Consider the following 20230-nt stretch of genomic DNA (forward strand, 5'->3'; position numbering starts at 1 on the left):
TCTCGACTTCTGGGCCTAGAGCGCCTGTCCCAGATCCACCCCACCCCGCGGCGCCCAGACTGCGGGCGAGCAGCACGCACTGACCTGCACCGCGGATCCTCCGCGGGACCCCGGGCCGGGGTTCGAGCTGAGGCGAGTACCACGAAGCCTGGAGAAGTGGGCGCGCCCGGCACAGCGCCGCTCGGCCTCCACCGGCGTAGGGGTGGGGCGCAGGGCAGGGGTTCACCGAGCATTATTGGAACGAAAACGAAATAAAAGCGGCGTTAAGTGAAATAGCTAACTTTTTTTTATTAAATAAAACGAATTAAATAAAAGGAACGGAAAAGGAGAGGAGTGTACCCCGCCTAAACTCAGGGTACCCCAGCCCCTGGCGCTTCCCCCAACCGCCTAGTCGACCGACCCTCCTCCAGCGGCCCCCGCGGGGAAGCAGGTGGCCGGATTCTAAAGAAAAAAGCCAAAACTTTTATTATTTACACGTTTGGGCAAAAGTACAAAGTATAATACAGGCGCCCGGCCCGGGGGGTGCGGGCGAGGGGCGGAGAAACGTAAGGCGCTTTCTTTGTCAGGCCCAGGCCTGGGGCGGGACGGGGTGCGGGACGGGGGCTCGGATTGTGCAGCCGCGCGGAGCCCGGGCCCAGCCCCCATCCGCGGCCGGCTGGGATGCAGCCGCGCCCCGGGGCCCGCTCGAGCTTGGCGGCCCCTCCCCTCTCGGCCTCGGTTCCCCCCAGCCCGGCTGGGGCCCGAGGCGCCTCGCCAGGTGGGGGCGGCGATCCTTGGCGACAGTGCGCGCTGGTGGCTCACACCAGAGAGGTGACGGCGGGGACCTTGGAGCTGTCCTCTTCCCAGGGCTGCAGATTCTGCAGAGCGAAAAGCGACGAGTTGTGCAGACAGAGCGGGTCAGGCTGGATGGAGTCGTTGAGGCTCTTTTGGAAGGCGTCGTGTTGCAGCTGCAGCATGAGCCGGCTCGCCTGCTGCCGCTCCGCCTCCCGCTCCTCCGCCGTCTGCCGCCTGCACCGGGGGAGGGAGAGGGACAGCACCGTCACGCACCCGGCGCGCGGGGCCGCCGGCGGGGGCCCGGCCCTCCCAGGAGCCGAGAGGCCAGCCGGGAGCCTCGGGGAGCGAGGCCCGTCTGCCTCCCGGCCGGCGCCGTGCGCCCGAGGCCCGGGCGCCCAGGGAACGGGGTGGGATTGTTTGTTTTTGTTGTGAACAGGGCGGTCGCCGGGAGGGGACTCTGCCCGCCGCCCACCTGCGCGCCGGGTATTGTGGCCTCGCCAACAAAAAAGATTGTTTTCTTCTGCCGTATAACAAGGGCAGAGCGCGTGTGTAACCGACTGGGCCCTGCGGGCACCGGCATCTCTGGGTCCGCGCTGGGCGGGCTGGCTCTGCACCACCCTCGCGCGGCCCCCGGACGCGACCATCTCGTCCACTTCTCCCAGGCCCCGCCTCGAACCCCGCTTCCAGGGATCGCTTCGTCGTTCGCGGGTTGGATGGAAACAAGCATCGGGTGAAAACGGGCTGGAGTTGGGCTGGAGAGCTAGAGAGCGAGCCCGGCCCGACGCTGATGGTGGGAAATTTGAGAGGGTGAGCCCGGAGCCGGAGCCGCAGGGACAGTGGAAAAGCGCCAGGACGGGGCGGAGGCGGGGAGCGGGCTGGCGAGAGGAGACCGAGCGGGCGCTGGAGGTGGAGTGGAGCAGGGAAGAGTTGGAGAGGGTCAGGAGAGCGGCTCGGGGCTGGGGATGGAGCAGAAGCCCGGGATTGGGAGAGAAGCGCAGGTCCGTGGGACGCAGAGAGACACAACTGGGGCGGGAAAAGGGGACCCCTGGGCCCCGGGAGGGAGAGCAGGGGGTGGCACTAGGGCGGGGAGTGCGATGCCGCGGCGCGGGGAGAAGTGGAGCGCGGGTGTTAGGTGACAGGGCCGGGCCTCTCACCGCCACTTGGTCCTCCGATTTTGGAACCAGGTCTTGACCTGCGCGTCCGTCATTTTGAGGGACTTGGCGAGCGCCGCCCTCTCGGCCGAAGCCAGGTACTTCTGGCGGTGGAAGCGCTTTTCCAGCTCGCATATCTGCACGCGAGAAAAGGACGTGCGCGGCTTCTTACGCTTGGGCGGTGTCCGATTCTGGTAGGGGTGGCCGATGCGCCGGGTCACGGTGAAGGGCGTGAGCGCCGCTGCCGCTGCGGAGACACAGGAGGCTCCCTGAAGCCCAAGCCCGCTCCACTGCGGTTCAGGCCCCAGGCGCACCCCGTGGCGCCCCGTGGGGCGCAGAGTGCTCCGCTGTTTCATTGGTCCCGCGCGACCCCAGCGGCACCAAAGCGGGCTGTGAGGTGCTCTCCCCTTTCCCCTGGGCACAGGTGCATTTCCCCAAAACTCCGCTACCCGTCCCCCGCCCCACCCCCCCACACACGGTTTCCCGGACCCCTGGGCGCGAAGGCCTCTGTCGCGCTTGGATCTCAGGCATCGTTTCCGAGCGTGGGGCACTTAGGGCGCGGCGCTCTGGCCCGGAGCGGGCTGAGGCCCGGTGCCAGGTCACCCTCCCTGCTCACCTGTGAATCGGTCTTTCACGAAGCGGCGGCTGCTTTCCATCCAGGGGAAATTGAGGCCACCTAGGCTGGAGACCGTGGGCACGGAGGGCATGGCGGGCAGCGCGCTCGGCAGAGGCGGCGGCACGGCCCCGGGCAGCGGCCTGTGCGCCGGCACCCGGATCACGCCGGCGGGAGCCAGGCTCAGGTTGACACTATAAGATCCCGCGTCCTCGAAGGGCGCGCCGAGGCCGGCGAAAGAGGCGGGCAGAGACGGGTAGGTGGCTCCGGGACGGCCCCCGGGGGGCCCTCCCAGGTAGCTGGCGCCGTCGGGGCCCCGCGGGGCTGGTGCGCTGTCCTGGTCCGGGCTGTTGAGGATCTGGTCGATGCCGAAGCTGATGGGCTCGTGCGGGTGCGGGGTCTGCGCGCTGGCGGGCGCCTCCATCCTGGGCGGGCGGAAGGGCTGGGCTGGGCTGGGCGGGGAGGCGGCAGGGTCCCGGTTACGGCGCGGCCATGGAGCGCCCGGCGCCTCTCGTCGCACTGAAACTTTGCCAAGAGTGCGCGGGCCCGACAGGCTCTGTGTCATCTTTCTTGAACCGAACCTGGAGTTTCCGCTGCTAATTCCTCTCCCGCCGCAGCCATTGGCTGCGATCAACAAGCCTCTCTCCTCCCATTGGCTCCCGGCTTTCAATAAAGGCCTAATTCATGGAAATAGGAGCTTAGGGACTGTTCCAAGGTGACATCATTTTAACAAACGAACAATAGGTCAAATTTATTAGCCGGGATAATGGGCGGCGGATATTAGCGCCCGAACCGCAGCCTCCCAAACCCGAAATCTAACGAAGCCGCAATTAGCAGACGCTCCCCGCTCCTCCCCGGCCCCGGTCGCTTGCCGGCTGCCGCGCGGGGCCAACAGGGCGCTCGGCTTGCGAAATTGTCCCTTGCTGAGGGTTTTTTCGATTTCTTCCAAATTTTTTTCATCTGAGCAAAAACCAAACCCTATGAATCCTTTCGATTACCGTGGAGTTGCAGCCCTGAGCGATCCTGAGGAATCCACGGAAGCGTCTTGGACACTGTCGCCGCGGGAGCAACGAAAGGGGCGCACCTTGGGGCGCAAGCTCTGCGCTCCCTGCGCGCGGGGTGAGGGGAGCACCGTAGCGCGTTCTGCGCTCGCGAGGACTCCGACCCGCATGGGGAGAATTCGCCCCTACCCGGGCTTCGGCCGCACTGCCAAGGCCACTTTGGAGACACTCCCTGACTTGCTCCAGGCTGACTGAGGCGTGACTCGCAGGTGCCCACGCGTGGCGGTCCCGGCTGGGCTAAGGACTCGGGGGCTCCAGGTTGGGTGCGGGGATGCGGCCCTTCGAAATTCGTTGCAGAATGTACGGGTTTGTGGTCGTGCTTGGGGCCCGACCCATGCGCGGCAGGTGTGGGCACATAGGGTTTCCTAGGAGCAGGGGCGCGGACCGCTCTAATTTAGAGCAAGTAGCGGATTTCTTTGGGTAACCAGAGCTGCGAGCCCCTCCAGCAAAGCCTGGGCGCTGGGACGGCTCACAACCCCTCCACCCCAGTCTGTCCAGGCTGGCCTTGGAGCACAGTGGATATGTCCGAGTGCGGGGCACTCATCCTCTGTGTCAGTCTAAATCGTCCCCCTTGGGCGACATACAGAATCGTTTGATGCCTGCGAATTCTAAACTCGTTAGGCGCAAACTGACTACTGCACCCCTGGCCAGGCCTCTTCTTTTGCTTTTTGTCTTGCGGACTTGGTGACAGTTGGGATGTGCGGGTGGCCAGAGGGTGTTCAAAATGAGACCGGCCACTTCCTTGCTAAGTGCCCTTGTGCAGGTGACTCTATATCCTCAGGTTTTGGTTTTCTTATTTGTAAAATGGGCAATGCTTGCACTTCGGGGCTGTAGGGAGTCTGAGTGGTCTACTGAGAGAGTGTGGAACATGGGGCCTGGCACCCAGCTGACACCCAGCTCTGCTGCCCTTCTACCCCTAGCATGATGGTTGATGTATTATCCTTAAGATTCTTGTTTGTTTGTTTGCAGTTTTATTTTATTTGCGGAGGCTCAGAATATTGCAGAAAAAAGGGTGAATTGGTCTATAGGGTGGGGCGGTCTCAGAAGACCAGGAAGGGCTGGAGGCAGCAGGCTGGGGATTCTTTGAATAATCTGCTGCCTGCCCCAATGGAGAAGCCTCAAGATTTGCTACTTAAAGTTTGGGTTCCTGAGTTTGGTCGCAGTCACTGAATGTCCTTGGGCAAGTCTCTGACCTTTATGCAACCCCAGTGTTGGGTGGGGAGTAGGAGGCTGCTAGGCTGTGAGGGGTGAGGCGAGCTGGGCATCTGGGGCTGGGGCATCAGGGGAGGAGGACCCTTAGATTGAGCAGGAGCCATTGCTGGCCCTGGGGGCCTCCTGCTCCTAATTCAGGCTTTGCCACTGGCCATCACGGGGCTGTTGGGCTCCTCATTGCCCCTTCTGGAGCCTCATTTTCCTTTGTAAAACAGAAAGGGTAATAGCTACCCCCAGAGTGGCTGTGAGAAGTAAATGAGACAGGGTCTGTGAGAAGCTGGTGGTTATAAAATAATAACTTTAAGGAACACAGTAGCCTGAGAGTTGAGAACTTGGCATGTGTATATGTCTCTCTCTCTCTCTCTCTCTCTCTCTCTCTCTCTCTCTCTCTCTCTCTGTGTGTGTGTGTATGTGTGTGCATTTGTCTGTGTGTGAATGTTGGGGGTATTTATTTATTCCTCACAACAGCCCGATGGGGAAAGTGCTATTATTAACCCCAATTTTTACCTGAAGAGGGAGCTGGGGCTCAGAGTGTTACAGGGACTCACAGCTCCCTGCTCAGATGCTGGTGCTTAACCAAGTCCACTTTCCATCCCTTCCTGCCACAGCCCAGAATTCCAGGCCTGTCTTTGCCACTAACTGGCTCTGTTAATTTGGGATACAGGCCCACCTCGCGTGGGTATGTGGGGATGAGTTAGAAGATGTGGGTGGCATGGCCCACATGGCGCCAAGGCTTGGTGCACAGCCCAGTGTTTCATAACTGGATTCCCACTTACCAGCTCGGGCTCAGGGAGTTATCCAGTTTCTTTGTGACTCAGTTTCCTCATCTGGTGAGGTGTCAGTACCAACGAGCTCATCTGGGTGAAGACATTGGGCACAGTGCCTGCTGTGGGTGAGGGCTCCACCTCACAGCATGCAGCTGCTGTGAGATGTGGGTCTCATGGTCACTGCAGCCGTAGGTGCTTTGGGGCCCTGATCACAGAACCCCTTTATCTCTCAGTTAAGCCAGAACAGAGCTGCCAGGAAGCTCAGGAAGGGGAGTACGTGGGTCTAGTAGTAGACCTGGATCAGTGGTTTTCAAAGTGCATTCCTGGACCAGCAGAGTGGCATCACCTGGAAATTTGTTAGAAATGCAGTGCTTAGACCCTGACCCAGTCCCAGAATCAGAAACTCTGGGTGGGACTCATTTAACATGCCCTCCAAGTGCTTCTGAGGCTGGCTCAGATTTGGAAGCCAGTGCTTGGATCACTGTCCATCTCCTCCAAGTTGTCCAGTGTGTTGTTACCACATCGTGGGAAAAAGGTTCTTTCATTATGTGAAACTGTCATGTGAATCAGGGCTGGTGTCCTCTGTGCCTCTTTCCCTGAGTTACGCTCCTGTCCTTTCTCGTGATCACAGTTGGTGAAGTTTTACAAGACTTGTATTTCATGGCCCTCTTTTTTAATGCCATTTCTTATAGGAATTTTTGTTTTATTTTTATTAATTCACTTCTTTGTTGAGGCAAAACCCGTTCACATTCTTGTCAATCTTTTTATTTTTATTTTTAAATAAACACATTCAAGGGCACACAATTTTCTCTGAGTACTGTTTGGCCCGATAGACTTTGATATGCATTTGATGTTCCTGAGATTGTAATTTTTTGCTGTGTCTTTTTATTGGCCACCAACTGAACGATGACAGAGACAGATGTACCCACACAGAATAGAAAATGAGAATTCTAAGAATGGGGAATCGGGGGTCCTAGGTGCCTCTGTCCAGAAAGACTCCCAGGACGCAGCATATTCGCAATTGTCCCCCTGAAGAAGCCAGGAGAAAGGGTGGAGCTGGTGGAGGCCTTGCTGCTGATCAAGGGGGGCTTCCCCGATGAGAGGCAGGACACTGGAATTGCTTACTGTCCTTGTGCAGGAGGCTGGTATGTTCAGGCTCACTCTGCTGTTGTCTTCCTGTGTGAATGGGACTCATTTTCCCTGTCTGTAAAATGGGGTGGAAGTTGAATCATACTGGGTTACCAACCCTACATGAAAGATTGGTGGCAATACAACGGACAACGTCCTTAGACAAAGACACAAAGGCATAATTTGCCACAAATACCATTTTACAGGCTGCTCACCTACCCTCCTTCCAGTTTTTTTTTTTTAAAGATTTATTTATTTTTATACAAGAGCTGGGGTACAGGCCAGACTTGGGGGAGGGTGAGAGGATTCACCAGAGACACAGCAGGGAGCAGAACAGGCAGACTGAACAAAGTACACTGCTGAGGGGAGCAGCGGGCACGACAGGAGAGGTCTGCTGCACCATGTGGGAATCTCCCTGGCCAGCCGGGAATTGAACCTGCACTGTGGAGGCTGTGGACAGCTTCACAGTGCGGTGCTCAACCCGCTGCGGCACCGCCACAGGGGAGGCCGGCCTTCAGTCTTGATTCATATACCTCAATCAGAAATCTCCAGGGGCCCTTTCTGGTCTTAGGATGGAAGCTTCTAAAGACCTGCCTGGAATTTATTCACCCAAAATTTACTGAGTACTTACTCAAGTTTTCTGCATTGTGTTCAGACTTGGACCTTAGTTTCCTCATCTGAGAGTGGGAGTAATGCAGCCCGGGCTCCTCAGCACTTCTTCCCCAGGACAAGACCCTCCCCTGGTGGCTGGAAAGGGTCTGGCCTTGGCGGGAAGGAAAAGCCCACCTGGTGCCTGCGCCACAAGTGCCCCCCCCCCCCCCCCCCCCCCCCCCCCCCCCCCCCCCCCGCTCACACCGGTCATGACTTGCCTTAGGTACATGAAGCCTCTGACCCCGGGATGTGCAGTTGGGAAGGTCTGTCTGGGACTGAATCTCGGACTCTAGATGACAAAGCTTTTCCCTTTCCCTCCTGCCCCCATTTCTACTCTGTGACAGTGCGGTAAGGATTCTAGGTCACAGTGTTGAGTGGGGAGGGGAATCAGTGGAGGGTGTGGGTGAAGGAACTCAGGACCCTGGGGGTGGGGAAGGAGTGCTGGCCATGGTGGGGTCACATCTGTATCCCCCACTGGCCCCAAGTTCTGCCAGGGCAGAACAGTGTTGTCAGCATTGGATTCCATGTCCCGGGGCTGGGCCCAGGGCCTGCCTCCCTGGAGGACGATCATCCATTAAACTGAAGAGCTCACAGCAAGGTCAGCCGAGGGCACAGGGAAAAGGGGCAGAGGCGCATTCAGGAATATGCGTGTGCTGGGGCAGCCTTCCCACTCCAGCAACTCCTGCAGCGGGGCTCTGCCTCTGGTCGTACCCAGGTCACTGCCGTCTGACCCAGTCATTCACCACCTGTTTATTTTCTTTGCTACCCTGGTGGCCTTCAGAACCCATCCCGTTTCTCCTGCTCACCACCTCTGAAGGTGGAGGTTTTGTCTCATTCATGGCTTTATCTATGGCAGGTGAATGAATGAGTGAACGAATGATTTTCAGGATCCTTGCGTTGTATCAGATCCAGGCCTCACCAGCCTGGCAGCAGCCTGAGGAAACTGGCCCTGGGGTGGGGGTGGGAGGGATGGTATAAGACAGGGAGGAAGGGAGGAGCAAATATTCCTTTCTCCTTGGGGTGGAGGGGGGGGTGGGGTGGGGTGCTGAGGCTGGTGGAAGATGCAGCGGGACAGCAGTGTGCAGATGGGGGTGCGTGCAGGGCAGAGACTGGTCAGTGCATGTGGGAGCCCAGGGCAAGCATAGGTGGTGGCCTCCTCAGGGTCCTCCCGACCCCATCTCATGCTTTGTTTCCTTCTGCCCATCAGCCATTTTTCCCATTTTGTGTTCTACAACTTTCCTTTCTTCCTGACAGATTCCTCTACTAAATTTGACTTCGTTTCAACACTTTTGTTGGGCAAATTACATTAAGATGGATGTTGCAGGTACCCTTTATGGTTTATTTATCGTGATACTGTTTGTATCTCACGCTTATAAATAACTTATGTTATAGCTTTTGTTTGTGGAAATGTAACTTACATATTTTATTACGCTTTCTGTAAACCTCAAAAAGAATCTTGTCAAGGAAGCGCTCTTATCAGCAATCCAAACTATGGGACGTAAAAACCGACACTAACATTATTTTTTAATATGCCAAGGAGGCAGGTTACTCTCGCTGTAGTTTGAAAGGTTTGCTGTCATCGTAAACTTGCACCTCAATAAAACATTAAAAATCTCAAGAATGATTTTATAAAGTTCAGGGAGGAGGATGAATCGGTGGCAGAACCCACAGACACAATAAGCAAGAGGCCCAGATATTGGACTGTGCTTTCTTTGGGTGCACCTGGCCCCACTGGGGATCTCAAAGGGTCTCATCTGCACCTTTCCTGTCCTGCTGGCCCCAAAACCCATTGTGAAGTACCTGGTGTAGGATGAGTTTTGGTGTTAGGTTGTCCTGACTTTGAAATCTGGCTTGCCCACTTTTTAGCTATGTGGCCTTGGGTCTGTCTTTCGGTCTCAGTTTTATCATCTCTAAAATGGGGATACTAATATACAACATTCTTATTGGGAAGCTTCGAATGTCGTAGCAGTTTGTTATGCTTAGAGAGTGCTCACTCGGTGACAGTGGTTCGAATTATTTAATGGTCATCTTGAAACCTACTTTTTTTAAAAAAAAAAAGATTTTATTTTTATCTATGCATACAAGAACTGGGGTGTAGGTCAGAGGTGTGGGGGTTGAGAGGATTCACCAGAGGCAGAGTGGGGAGCAGAACAGGTAGATCTACTGAAACACACTGCTGAGGGGAGCAGCAGCGAGTCAGGAGAGGTCTGCTGCGCCATGTATGTCAGCTCCCTGGCCGGCCGGGGATTGAACTCATGCTGCAGAGGCTGCAGATAGCTTCATAGTGCTGTGCTTAACCCCTTGTGCCACCAGGGAGGCCCCTTGAAACCTACTTTTGCCTTTCTGCTCTACCCTGCGCTCCTCTTCAGTGCTTCCCTCCTCATCATAGGAGCTGTGTCCTCTCAAACGCTATTTCCCCACCATACCCTGCCGGGCTAGTCTCCATTGAGATAAGTCACCCCCCTGCCCAGTGCCAGCTCTTTTACTTCCCCCTATTTCTCCATTTCTCTCTCCAAACCTAGCCTGGCCTTTGTTCTTGTGCTCAGCTGTTGACAGTTAAACTAATTTAGGATCTCAGCTAATGGCTACAAGCCAGACCTGTTTGCCCGGGGCCTCCAGGACCACAACCCAGAGGCAGGGCCCCTGGGGTTCGGGGCCAGGCAGGCTCTTCTGAGCTCAGGTCACCACCCATCATGCGGGGATCTTGAACTCCTTCACTAAGCCTGATGGGCACAGAAAAACAGAAACATAGGCAGGAGGCAGGGTTCTTGGGGCTCAGGTTCTGAGGTCAGTGTAGAAATGTAGCACTTTTTCTTGAACCTGAGCTGTAGCAGTTGATCCATGTTCACTGGCTGAATGTGATGTGTCAGCAAACGAGGATCCCACCCAGAGGATGAGCGGTGCCTGCCGGTCCCACACCTCCTGTCCTCACTCCAGGCCACATGCTTATAAGTGTGCCCAGTGGAGCTGCCCCCACCATCTCTTTCCTGTTGCTTAATGTGTGTTGGATACACTGAGATTTGATTAGAACATTTAATGGGTCCACAAGTTTCTTTGGTGTGTCCTCTGCAGGCTTGGGTTGGGTGTTCCTTGAATGCTTGTTTTAAAATTTAGATTGTCCTTCCAGAGAATTCCCATATGGCCTCCAGGTTGTCCCCAGAACCCCCAACTGTCCTTACCGAGGCTGTCTCTAAAAGATGTGGGATGCACAGGTTACCCTGGCTTGGGGGATGAATGTACATTATAGCATGCTCCTTAAATACTTAGCCACCCCACTCCTCTCCCTTCCCAGGAGCATGGAAGGGAACCTAGACCTCTAAGAAAAGTCAGGAATCTTTTTCAAAATTCTCCAAAGAAACCCAACCTCTCCACAAAGTCTCATGAGTTGTGGGCAGGTGGCCCTGAACCCTACCCACCTCCTGGTATTCTCGCCCTCATGTAATCTGCCCCTGGGGTGATTGTTACCCCTTTGAGACTGACTTCTAGGAGCTGGTGACTTCCAGATTGCTGCTTGAATGCAGGTCCTGTGCTTTGGCTTGCTCTGATGAAGCAAGATGCCCTGTGGGGAGAGGCCCACCTGGCAAGGCACGCAGGTGCTCACCCACCGACCCACAGTAAACCAATTCCTACTGACAACCCTGAGTGAGTTGCAGGCTGATCCTCCCCTGGTCGAGCCTTGCGATGCGGGCAGTCCTATCCAACAGCCTGGAGCAGAAGCCTGGCTATGGATTCCTGACATCTGGGAACTGTGGGATAATCCATGTTGCTGTAAGTCACTACATTTTGGGTAAGTATGTAACCATGGATTTCTGGAAATGGAGGTAAATAGTAACTACTTTCAACTTTTAATTCCGAAAAGTCTTCCATGGAGAGACCAGGAATTCCTTTGAGGTGAGACAGATTTGGGTTCAAATCCTGCCTGTGTGATCTGTGCCACTTGCATTCCACCAGTGAGCCTTAGTTTCCCTATCTGAGAAGTGGGAATGCCGCTCTCTACCCTCTACCCTCCCAGACTCTGTGAGGACTAAGGGAGACGTCACCTGGGCCCCAGCAAGACGGGTGCTCCCCATCCTGGTGTGTGTTCTGGAAACCCAGCAGCACCCTGTTGAAGGGGCCTGATGAGTCTTGGGGGAGCAGCCCTCCAAAGTGTGGTTGAGTGATGGGGCCTTGCAATGCTTGGTGACACACCTTCAGGTGACTTTTGGCAGCATGGCAAAGAAAAGAAAGTTCATGTTCTTATTTTCTTGTAAGCATTTAATATAAATGCAATGGTGCTTTTGGTCCCTAGACTTCTGTAATGAAAACAGTGCCAGATTGGGATTGGCTTTCTATGAAGCACTTTTGTGGGATGAGTGTGCAGTAGTAAGACCCTGAGAAGCAGAAATTCTCAAGTCAGACTTCTCCAAACACTTGATGTTGGTTATAAAGTTTTACCATCTCAAGGAAAATGATAATTCCCAGTGCTAATGAAACACAGTGTAAGACGAAGGCTTACTTATCCACTGAATACTATAAGTTACTGTACTGTGACATGCTTTCCCCTGACTTCCTGGGTTCACACTTGGAAGACAAACATTTTGAGATAAACTTGGGTGACTCTGCTTTTATGTGACACACCTGTTGCAAAACTCAACTATCAAGAAAGGTTTCAACAAACACGAGCCTGAGAAATAAGATTTTAACAGCAGCCGTTGAATCTACTCTTCCACAGTAAGGACGTCCTCTCATGTCTTATCAGAAAAATAAAGGGCACAATGCTCATTGCAAGTCTGAGACATGAAGGCAGAGCTGTGAGACATGGAAGCACTGGCAGCGGCACTCTCCAGTGAACAGCCGAGTTACATCAATCACAGACTGTGACACCTCCTTGGGATCCTGGGTTTGGGTTAGTTGCAGTCCCAACGAGTAATACGTGTTTTTGTGGAAGGATGGAAACCCACTGTCCCTCATTCTTGCAAGATCTTTAGCACCTAGAACTGTCTTGGGTAGCCCAAAAGACAGAGCGACTTCAAATATGTACTTCAATTACACTCCTTCAGCTTCTCTTAAAAATGAAATGGAGGCAGAAGGCCTGGGTGCCAGCACCACTCAGAACTTGCTGGGGCTGCCCGACGCCTTCTGAAGAACTATCTCTGCAGGCAGTAATTGCACAGCTTAATTCTTCTAGACTGAACCACTTCAGATTTATGCCAGTGAAAAGCAAACGTCGTTTGTAAGTCATTTAATTGTGTTACTGTCTCTCAACTTTATCAGATGCTGCTGAGGCAGAGAAGACTGTGTGCAGTCCTGTGGGATGCTGAGGAGAGCTCCCAGGCTCACGCTAAATGCCCACAGTTCAGCATCCTCAATGCTTCTTCTCCCAGACTCATAACAAACTACTAATTTAACGGGTTCAAATGGTATTTGTCTCAACCCAGGACCCATGTGAAGGCTGCATCTCCCACAAATTTACAACCTTGACTGCAGAAGCATTAACTAGTACACACTTAGGTGCAAACCTGGTTTATTATATTCTTTGGTTAAACATTGTTTCTACACCCTTTCAGAGCATTATAAGAACAAAGATAATGGTATCTTCTAGAAAGGCTGAAAACACATCTTTTGCTTTCTCAGAGCAAAGATCGAATTTACACTGTGCACTATTATAAATTCTTACAATTAGGCCAGACTTATAAAAAGGTAGGGAGTTTGTTGTGTTTGTTTGTTTTGAAAAATAAATTCCCTAGGGTTAGCCAACATCACTGCCCTGGGATCCAGACCCACAAGAGTCTCTTGATAAATGCTGCTCAGCACATGGTCAGAAGTGGGGTCAGCTCATCATGTCCAGACTGCACAGGTCGGTGCTGCCATCACAGCGCAGGGCCTCTGCCACATCTCTTCTGAAGACGGATAGGTTCTGTGTGAACCTGTAAAGAGGAAGAAAGAGTCAAGGGCAGTGTCAAGACCCAGGCTATATGAACCTTTGGATGATCAAACCATTGTGGAGTTCAGGACCCTGGAGAGGTCCTCGATCCCAGCTGAACTTTATTCCACTGTCACTGTCATTATTTTCTGTCATCAGCATCCCCTCCCCGTCATCCCCTTATGGAAAACAAAGGTTACCAACAAATACACTCTGCCAATTTGAGGGGTGCATTTTGTGGTTCTACTATTTTACAATTGTTTTAAATGTCAAATTACACATAGATGGTGAGGAATATAAAGAAAATAACTGAAGTTTATGTGCAGGCACTGGGCTGAGTTTACTTCTATATTCATTTAATCATCAGTAGTATTTCCCAAGATAGGTATTACTATCTTTATTTTACAGATGAGAAAACTGATCTTAGTATTTCAAAAAGAGGGGGCACTACGTTAGGCTACCTAAGTTCAAATCCTGGCCCCACCACTACGCAGCTGGGTGATCTCAGTGAATCCTTAACCTCTTGTTTTGGTGTCTAATAAGAGTAGCTACCTAATGGGATTATGGGAAGTGAAATTTATTGAGTGAGTTGAAACAGTACCTGCAAATGCTGTACATGGTACCTGGTACATGGAAAATATACAGTCCTTGCTGGCTTGTGCTCTCCTTAAATGAGGAGAGCTGCCTGTTACCATTTCTCAGAGCTGCTCAAGAGGTAGTGATCACGAAGCCTTAGGTGAAGAAATTATCCCTCTGTGACACCTAGGATTTCCCCATTCATTAAATGTCTTCTCCTGGTAGCTTGGAAGTTGCAACTTTCTGTCTGATAGAAGGCCTTGGCATGGAATAGGCAGTCAACCAACTTGACTGTGTATTATAGAGCCCCAACTGGTGACTCCACAAGACTGTGACCTGGATTGATGGATGATTTGCATTTCAAGTGGCACATTCCAATGTTACCACTTTTATAAAAGGATGCTGCTGGCAAATTTCCACCTGAAAACATTTCCTATCTCTGTCATTCATTATTGTCTGTCTCCTCCACTAGAAGCTCCATGAGGGTGAAAACCTTAAACAATTCACCACTAGTATTTCCCAATGCCTGCCACACAGTAGCTGCTCAATAAAATTCTGTGAACTGAATGAACAAATGAACGAGTTCAAACATAGCGGGTAAGTTTGGGTTCCTTTCACTTGGATCTCACTGGCAACTGCAAAACCTGCCACTCTTATTAAGGGCCAGGCAGAGGAAGGAGCTACTATCAAGTGGGATATGTCCCAGGTACCATGCCTTACTGCATTTTATCATTTAAACATCACAACCAGGGCCTCCCTGGTGGCGCAAGGGGTTGCGCACCACACTATGAGGCAATTCGCAGCCTCTGCAGCACGAGTTCAATCCCCGGCTGGCCAGGGAGCAACCCACATGGCACAGCAGACTTCTCCTGGCTCACCTGCTGCTCCCCTCGGCAGTGTATTTCAGTCAGTCTGCCTGTTCTGTTCCCCACTCTGTCTCTGGTGAATCCTCTCACCCCCCGCACCTCTGGCCTGTACCCCAGCTCTTGTATGCATAAGTAAATAAATTAAAAAAAAACATCACAACCAATTTTCATCATCTTCATGGTAAAAAAGTGAGGCTTGGAGAAGTTGACTGCCTTATTCACTGCTATGCAGCCTAGAAAGAGCAGGGATAAAAATTAAACTGGACTCCTCTGATCTCAACGTCTGCACTTGTTCAAATGTCAGAAAGTCTTTCTTCGGCCCTCAGATCTGAGTTTTCTTTTTTTTTTTTTCACTTTTTCAGTCAGTTATTTTTTATGGGTTATAAACTGCTTTGTGGAAAAGGCTGCATTTCATTCATCTCTGCAGCCCAGTATAGAGCCTAGCATGATACTTGGAAGAAAACAAATCCCCAGCCATTTATTGGAGGGAATGAAACTTGGTCTGGTATTACACGGTGTAAACAGAAAAATCACACCACCGTGGGAGCCACGTTTTGCGTGATCCAGTTCCTTTCCACACATCTGGAGAGACCACCCCCCAGAGATGCCAAGCTGACTGGGCATTGCTCACCTGTCTCTGTTCTTGATGGAGAGGTTCTGCTCCACTCCTTCCATCAGGTTCCTGAAGCACTGGTCAAGCACCTCTTGCTTTGGGGGTGGCTGGCTGTTAATCAGACTTGCCCTCAGTTCACTGAAATACTGTTGGGAGACAGAACTAAAGTCAGAGTTCTGACTCCAAACCTGGGCCTGAGGCGAGCTCAGGGGCTGGGCCAGCTCTATATGCTCAGGGGGTGCTAACTCTCAGAGGCGCTTTTGTCCAGATCCACTTTGAACTCTAAGCCTTTAGAGAAAAGCAAAGCAACATAGATATTCTTATGTATACACTGTATTACTGTTTCTCATGGAAATTTCTTGCTGTGATTGTTCTACTGTTGTCAAACAATTTAGAGTCTTCCCCTCCTCTGTGGGGGACTGCGCACATGAAGATCTTCCTGACTCTCATCTCCACCAACCACAGAAAGACTGAGAGAGGAGGGTCCCTGTGGGCTGAAGGGAAGACTTAATGAAAAATGACTGGGGAGCACCTTGGCTGACTGAAGGCAAGGCTCAGGGTCCTCCCTCAGGCTTCACCATCCTCTGTGGCTTTAGTGAACCACTCCTCAAACAACTCTAGGCTTTGTTCCATATCCTTGTCCCCCTGGGTTAGGATGGGTCTGCTCTGCCGGGGGAGGGGAGGTGCTAGAGGGGCTTGCTTAGATCTGAGAGAGCTTTCTGGCACTAAGAAAAATATCTGTCCCACCTGATCACAAAGAACCACAGCCCCTTTCTCTGCTGGGCCCGTGGGCTTTTATACCTACACAAGCTCTTCCACTAAACACAGCTCCTAATCACTGGCAACAGCCTAATTTTAGCACAAAGACAACATTTTGCTAGTCATGTGTTCATCTTTCCAAGCACAAACAGCATGATATTTAATTTCCATCATACATTAAAACAGCTCACATCAAAAACACACATAATTAATATGTAGTCAGTCTAATACTTAAATACGATATATCAGAGGCATTACACTTAAACCACAATGTCTTCCTGAACAAGATTGGGAATGCACAAAACTACTTATTTTTCCCTTTTATAATGATGCAGTGACTCACACCAAATAGAAAATTATTAGTTTTTCATCTCAAACCATGAAATATTGCCTCCATCAGTAAAGTATAATATTGTGATGTCATAAGCTTTTTCTAAACACTGAATTTGCCCTTATTCCCTCTCAATCATTTTAAAAGAACTGCTCTCTTTTATAGAGCTTGGATTTAAATCACAATAACACCGAGGGAAGATGAATGACAGTGCTATTGAATGTGGCTAAAATTGGATACTTCAGCACAGGTGAATGATGAGACAGCTCTTCTCTTTTTGATATATTTTCTTCTTCTATTAGTTTCCTTCCAAGGCTGGGATTTCAGTTTGAATTTTAATGTATGCGGCTGCCTCTAATCTCACTGTCTTTTTCCCCAGTACTATCTTATTGTATAGACAATTCATTCTCCGGAGCAGTAATGCACTGTTCCTACTGACTGCTGGGGAGACAGGGCGGGTTCAAGAGGAAGCGGAGCGCTTGGCGACAGCCACGGCAGCGCGTGCGCTTTAGCACTGGAGACCCGGCCCTGAGTTTGCGTCCTGAGGGGCTGCTGCCACCAGCTAGGGCAGATCCCAGTTATGGAAGGAGGCTGAGCAAGGGGCAAGAAGGGCAGTCGCTCAGAATTTCCCTGTTCTAGGGGGAGAGGAGTGAGTAAGCCCAGTGCCTGGGGCTCCGATTCCAGAAGAGCTAGTGTTGAGGCTTCTGCTTAACTGAAGATGATCTGAGGCCTATGGGGAAGGGCCTTCTGGGGAACATGGCCTTGCCCTGAATACTCCAAGTCCCACCTCAGGTTCAGCTGGCTCTGCTCCTCTGTCCTTCCTCACTGTGGCCTGGCCAAGCCCATCCCCTTCTCTCGGGGAACACCTGTGGACTTTCCTGGGTAAACACTCACCTTCTCGTTGAGCAGGATGAGCCCCAGGAGAGGCCTGGAGACTGACCACTGGTTCCGACAGTCTTCAAAGACAATGGTATTCATGAGGACAGACATCATCTAGAAGACAGAGTTGCGTCAAGACAATGAGGCCTTGACTCAGAGCTTCCCCCAGTCCCAGGTCTTTTATGTGCTTGCCTTTTACCCCTACATTTTGCCAAGAGTCATGAGGACTCTTCCTGGACAAACAGTTTTGACTCAGAAAGCTTATCATGCTGCCTGCAGGGTATCTTGGCAAAGCCTCCAGCTCCCTGAGGAAGACTTTATGGGCAGAAGTCAGAGGCTGCAGGATCAACAGGATCAGCCCTGCTCCTCAGCTTGGTTTGCTTTCTTCTTTGCTAGGTCACCAGACAAAAGCCCAGCTCATCTTCCTTTCTGGTTCTCATTTCACCAAATAAGTTCGTGAAATGTTACAGGGGGCAACATCTCTTTGTGGCCCCAATGGGACAGGCTCCATGTGACCTTGGAATGTCATATTACCCTGTGGTTGAAGGTGTCTCATTCATCCCTCATTCACTCATTCATTCCCTCCTACATGTACATACTCATCCTCATAAATTCAAAGGCTATAGGGTATCAGTGGGAGGGAAGAAAACACAGAAATCTACCACAGACTCCCCACTTGGGGAGCTAGCAGTTTCCTAGGGGGAACCACCCAATAGAGCAGGAACAGCATATAGTGGCGTGAAGCACTGTGGGCGTGTGGCACAGGGAGGATGCCTCTGGGTCCTCAAGGAGGCATCAGGGTAGGTTATGTTTGGAGTTCACCATAGATGTGTTCTAAACAGAGAAGGTAGCAAAACAACAACAACAACAATAACAAAAAGACAAGGCTGGAATGAGCACAGTGGGTTCTGCAAAGGTAAGGCACTCAGTGTGGCAGGAGAGGAGCGGCAGGTGAAAAGCAAGACTCCAGCGCCAGGCAGGAAGGCCATGCTGAGGCATCTGGATTTCATCCCAATAAGCTGGGGAGCAGTGATGGGTTGCAGCAAAGGTGAGATGTGTTCAGATTTGCACTTAAGAAAGACCTCTCTGGGGGCATGTAGAACGTGTACTGTCAGGTGACAATGCAGGAGGGAGGCCAGGGACAAGGCTGCTGCAGCAGTCAAGGCAACTGGTGGGCAAGCAAGCTTTGCCATCTGTGGAGCTGACAAAGCAGTTTTCAATTCTTGGACTCTACCTCCCACCTCTAGTCCTAGTTCCACAGCTTCAGAGCTTCCCCAAAGAAGGGATCGGGAAATGGCAATTATGTGGCAAAGGCTACCACTCACACACCCCTGACTGGGTTTTGGTGACCTGGCTGGCTTTGTCATCTGGTACTTTTTGCAAATCCAATTTACCCTGTGATCTTAGGCAACTTACTGAATCTCTCTCACTGTGTCTCACTTTCTTAGCTATAGAGGGAAATAATAACCCAGCACAACGAAGCTCTGAGAATCAAATGAGATGGTGGATATAAAAAGTGTTGCAAAGAGTAAAAAGTGCTATAAACATTTAAGGTATATAATACCAAAGTAATGAGTTTCTTTGTAGCTCTAAACATCCGTCATTCCATACATCACTATCATCACAGCACTTAGGCTTTTGCAAATGAAATCTGCCGATTCCATACTTACTGTATGTCCGGTCTCTCTGGGGAGAGGCTAGGTCTTAAGCCTGGCATGTTGAAATCATGTGCAGATCACATGTTTTCATGTACAACCTAACAAGCCACCCAAAGTCATAAAGCCACAAATTAAATTGACAAGCAAAACTAACAGATCCACAGAGACAGTCTAAAATATTATGGGCTTCACAATCTGAAGGCAGAATGGATATTTTAATGGAAAAGATTAAAGTTAGAGACACCAAACTCCTCTAGTAACTGACAAAGCATCCTGAAGTGATGTGCCAATTACTTTATACGGTTCTCCCGTGGATTCATTTGTCTGAATGCATGTATTTATGTCTGTAATAAGTAAGGGGATGTTTGAATAAAATACTTTTCTAAAAATAAAGTTGGCTAAAACGGATGATTTTTTTTCTTCTTTACTCTTCTGGAAAAATGGAAATTAGTGAGCAAATCTGCTCAAGTGGTACTGACATGACAGCTCATTTCCAGAGTTCTTTTTTTCTAATAATTCCAGAGGGTTTGGGGAAAACTGTTCAGACAATGAGGCAAATTCCTTTCTAGAGAGGTCCCTTGTTCTGAATATGGAAAACCACTGGGTGAAGTGATCAAGTATAGAATCCTGTTCAGGCAATGTGGAGTTACTGGTGGGAAGCTCGGGTTGATATGCAACTAAGTGAAGGCTGACAGCAAGCCCTCAGCGACTCTGCACCAAGCCCCGCCTCACCAAGTCACCAAGCGCTGTCAGGATTTAGCACAGGGATGCTGTGAGGGCAGCACCTCATGCCCCCAACCTCCCAATGTGTTACAGGGGTGACTGGAACGGTCATTTCTAATTTGCCCAGGCTACATTTTCCAGCACCATGTCCAAACACACATGCATTATCCACTCTATGATTCTAGCAGCTCTTCTATCCAATCAGGGAAGGGACCCTCTGGGAAGGGGAGTCATGTGGCTTGGTCCACTTAAGAAAACACATTCCACTTTGCCTCACACGACTCCTGGCTCGCCTTCCTCTTTCTTATAGGCTTTGGCAAGACTTGTAGGAAACTGCTCTCAAAGAAGCAAAACTAGGGCCTCCCCGGTGGCGCAGCAGGTTGAGCGCCATGCTTTGAAGCTGTCCACAGCCTCTGCAGCGCGGGTTCGATTCCAGGCCAGCCAGGGAAATTCCCACATGGCGTGGCAGACCTCTCCTGTCTTGCCCACTGCTCCCCTCAGCAGTGTATTTCAGTCATCTGCCTGTTCTGCTCCCCGCTCTGTCTCTGATGAATCCTCTCACCCTC

The 20230-nt window shown here is 51.5% G+C and overlaps 2 protein-coding genes across 7 annotated transcripts in view; both read right to left on the reverse strand.

Annotated features, from left to right (window-relative positions):
• Positions 1–268: 268 nt before the first annotated feature.
• TLX3 (T cell leukemia homeobox 3) lies at positions 269–3080 on the reverse strand. Its single transcript, XM_037500923.2, has 3 exons — positions 2542–3080; positions 1929–2172; positions 269–1008 (listed from the first exon to the last, which is right to left on the reverse strand). The coding sequence occupies exons 1-3, from the start codon at positions 2960–2962 to the stop codon at positions 798–800; spliced, it is 876 nt and encodes a 291-aa protein (XP_037356820.1). The 5' UTR covers positions 2963–3080; the 3' UTR covers positions 269–797.
• Positions 3081–12030: 8950 nt separating this feature from the next.
• The window catches only part of RANBP17 (RAN binding protein 17), a 333695-nt gene continuing 325495 nt past the window's right edge, over positions 12031–20230 (reverse strand). For 5 of the 6 annotated variants that reach the window (XM_054691110.1, XM_054691109.1, XM_054691108.1 and 2 more), the window contains 3 exons: positions 17299–17397; positions 15333–15460; positions 12828–13263 (listed from right to left, as the gene is read on the reverse strand). In XM_054691110.1, the coding sequence (XP_054547085.1) occupies positions 13167–13263; positions 15333–15460; positions 17299–17397 (324 nt within the window). In that variant the 3' untranslated portion in view covers positions 12828–13166. Of the gene's footprint in view, positions 13264–15332; positions 15461–17298; positions 17398–20230 lie in introns of all 6 variants that reach the window. The other variant, XM_054691111.1, reaches the window with a different exon arrangement.

This window comes from Talpa occidentalis, unplaced genomic scaffold, assembly GCF_014898055.3.
Source record: "Talpa occidentalis isolate TD23 unplaced genomic scaffold, MPIMG_talOcc4v2.1 talOcc4.9, whole genome shotgun sequence".
Taxonomy (NCBI): domain Eukaryota; kingdom Metazoa; phylum Chordata; class Mammalia; order Eulipotyphla; family Talpidae; genus Talpa; species Talpa occidentalis.

Bases quoted from the DNA above. Each gene is read 5' to 3' on its own strand.
- TLX3 (XM_037500923.2), bottom strand. From the start codon at position 2,962: ATGGAGGCGCCCGCCAGCGCGCAGACCCCGCACCCGCACGAGCCCATC. The intron at 2,173-2,541 runs GTGAGCAGGGAG...GTGTCTCCGCAG, and splicing joins CGTGAAAGACCGATTCACAG to CGGCAGCGGCGCTCACGCCC. The intron at 1,009-1,928 runs GTGAGAGGCCCG...CCCCCGGTGCAG, and splicing joins AATCGGAGGACCAAGTGGCG to GCGGCAGACGGCGGAGGAGC.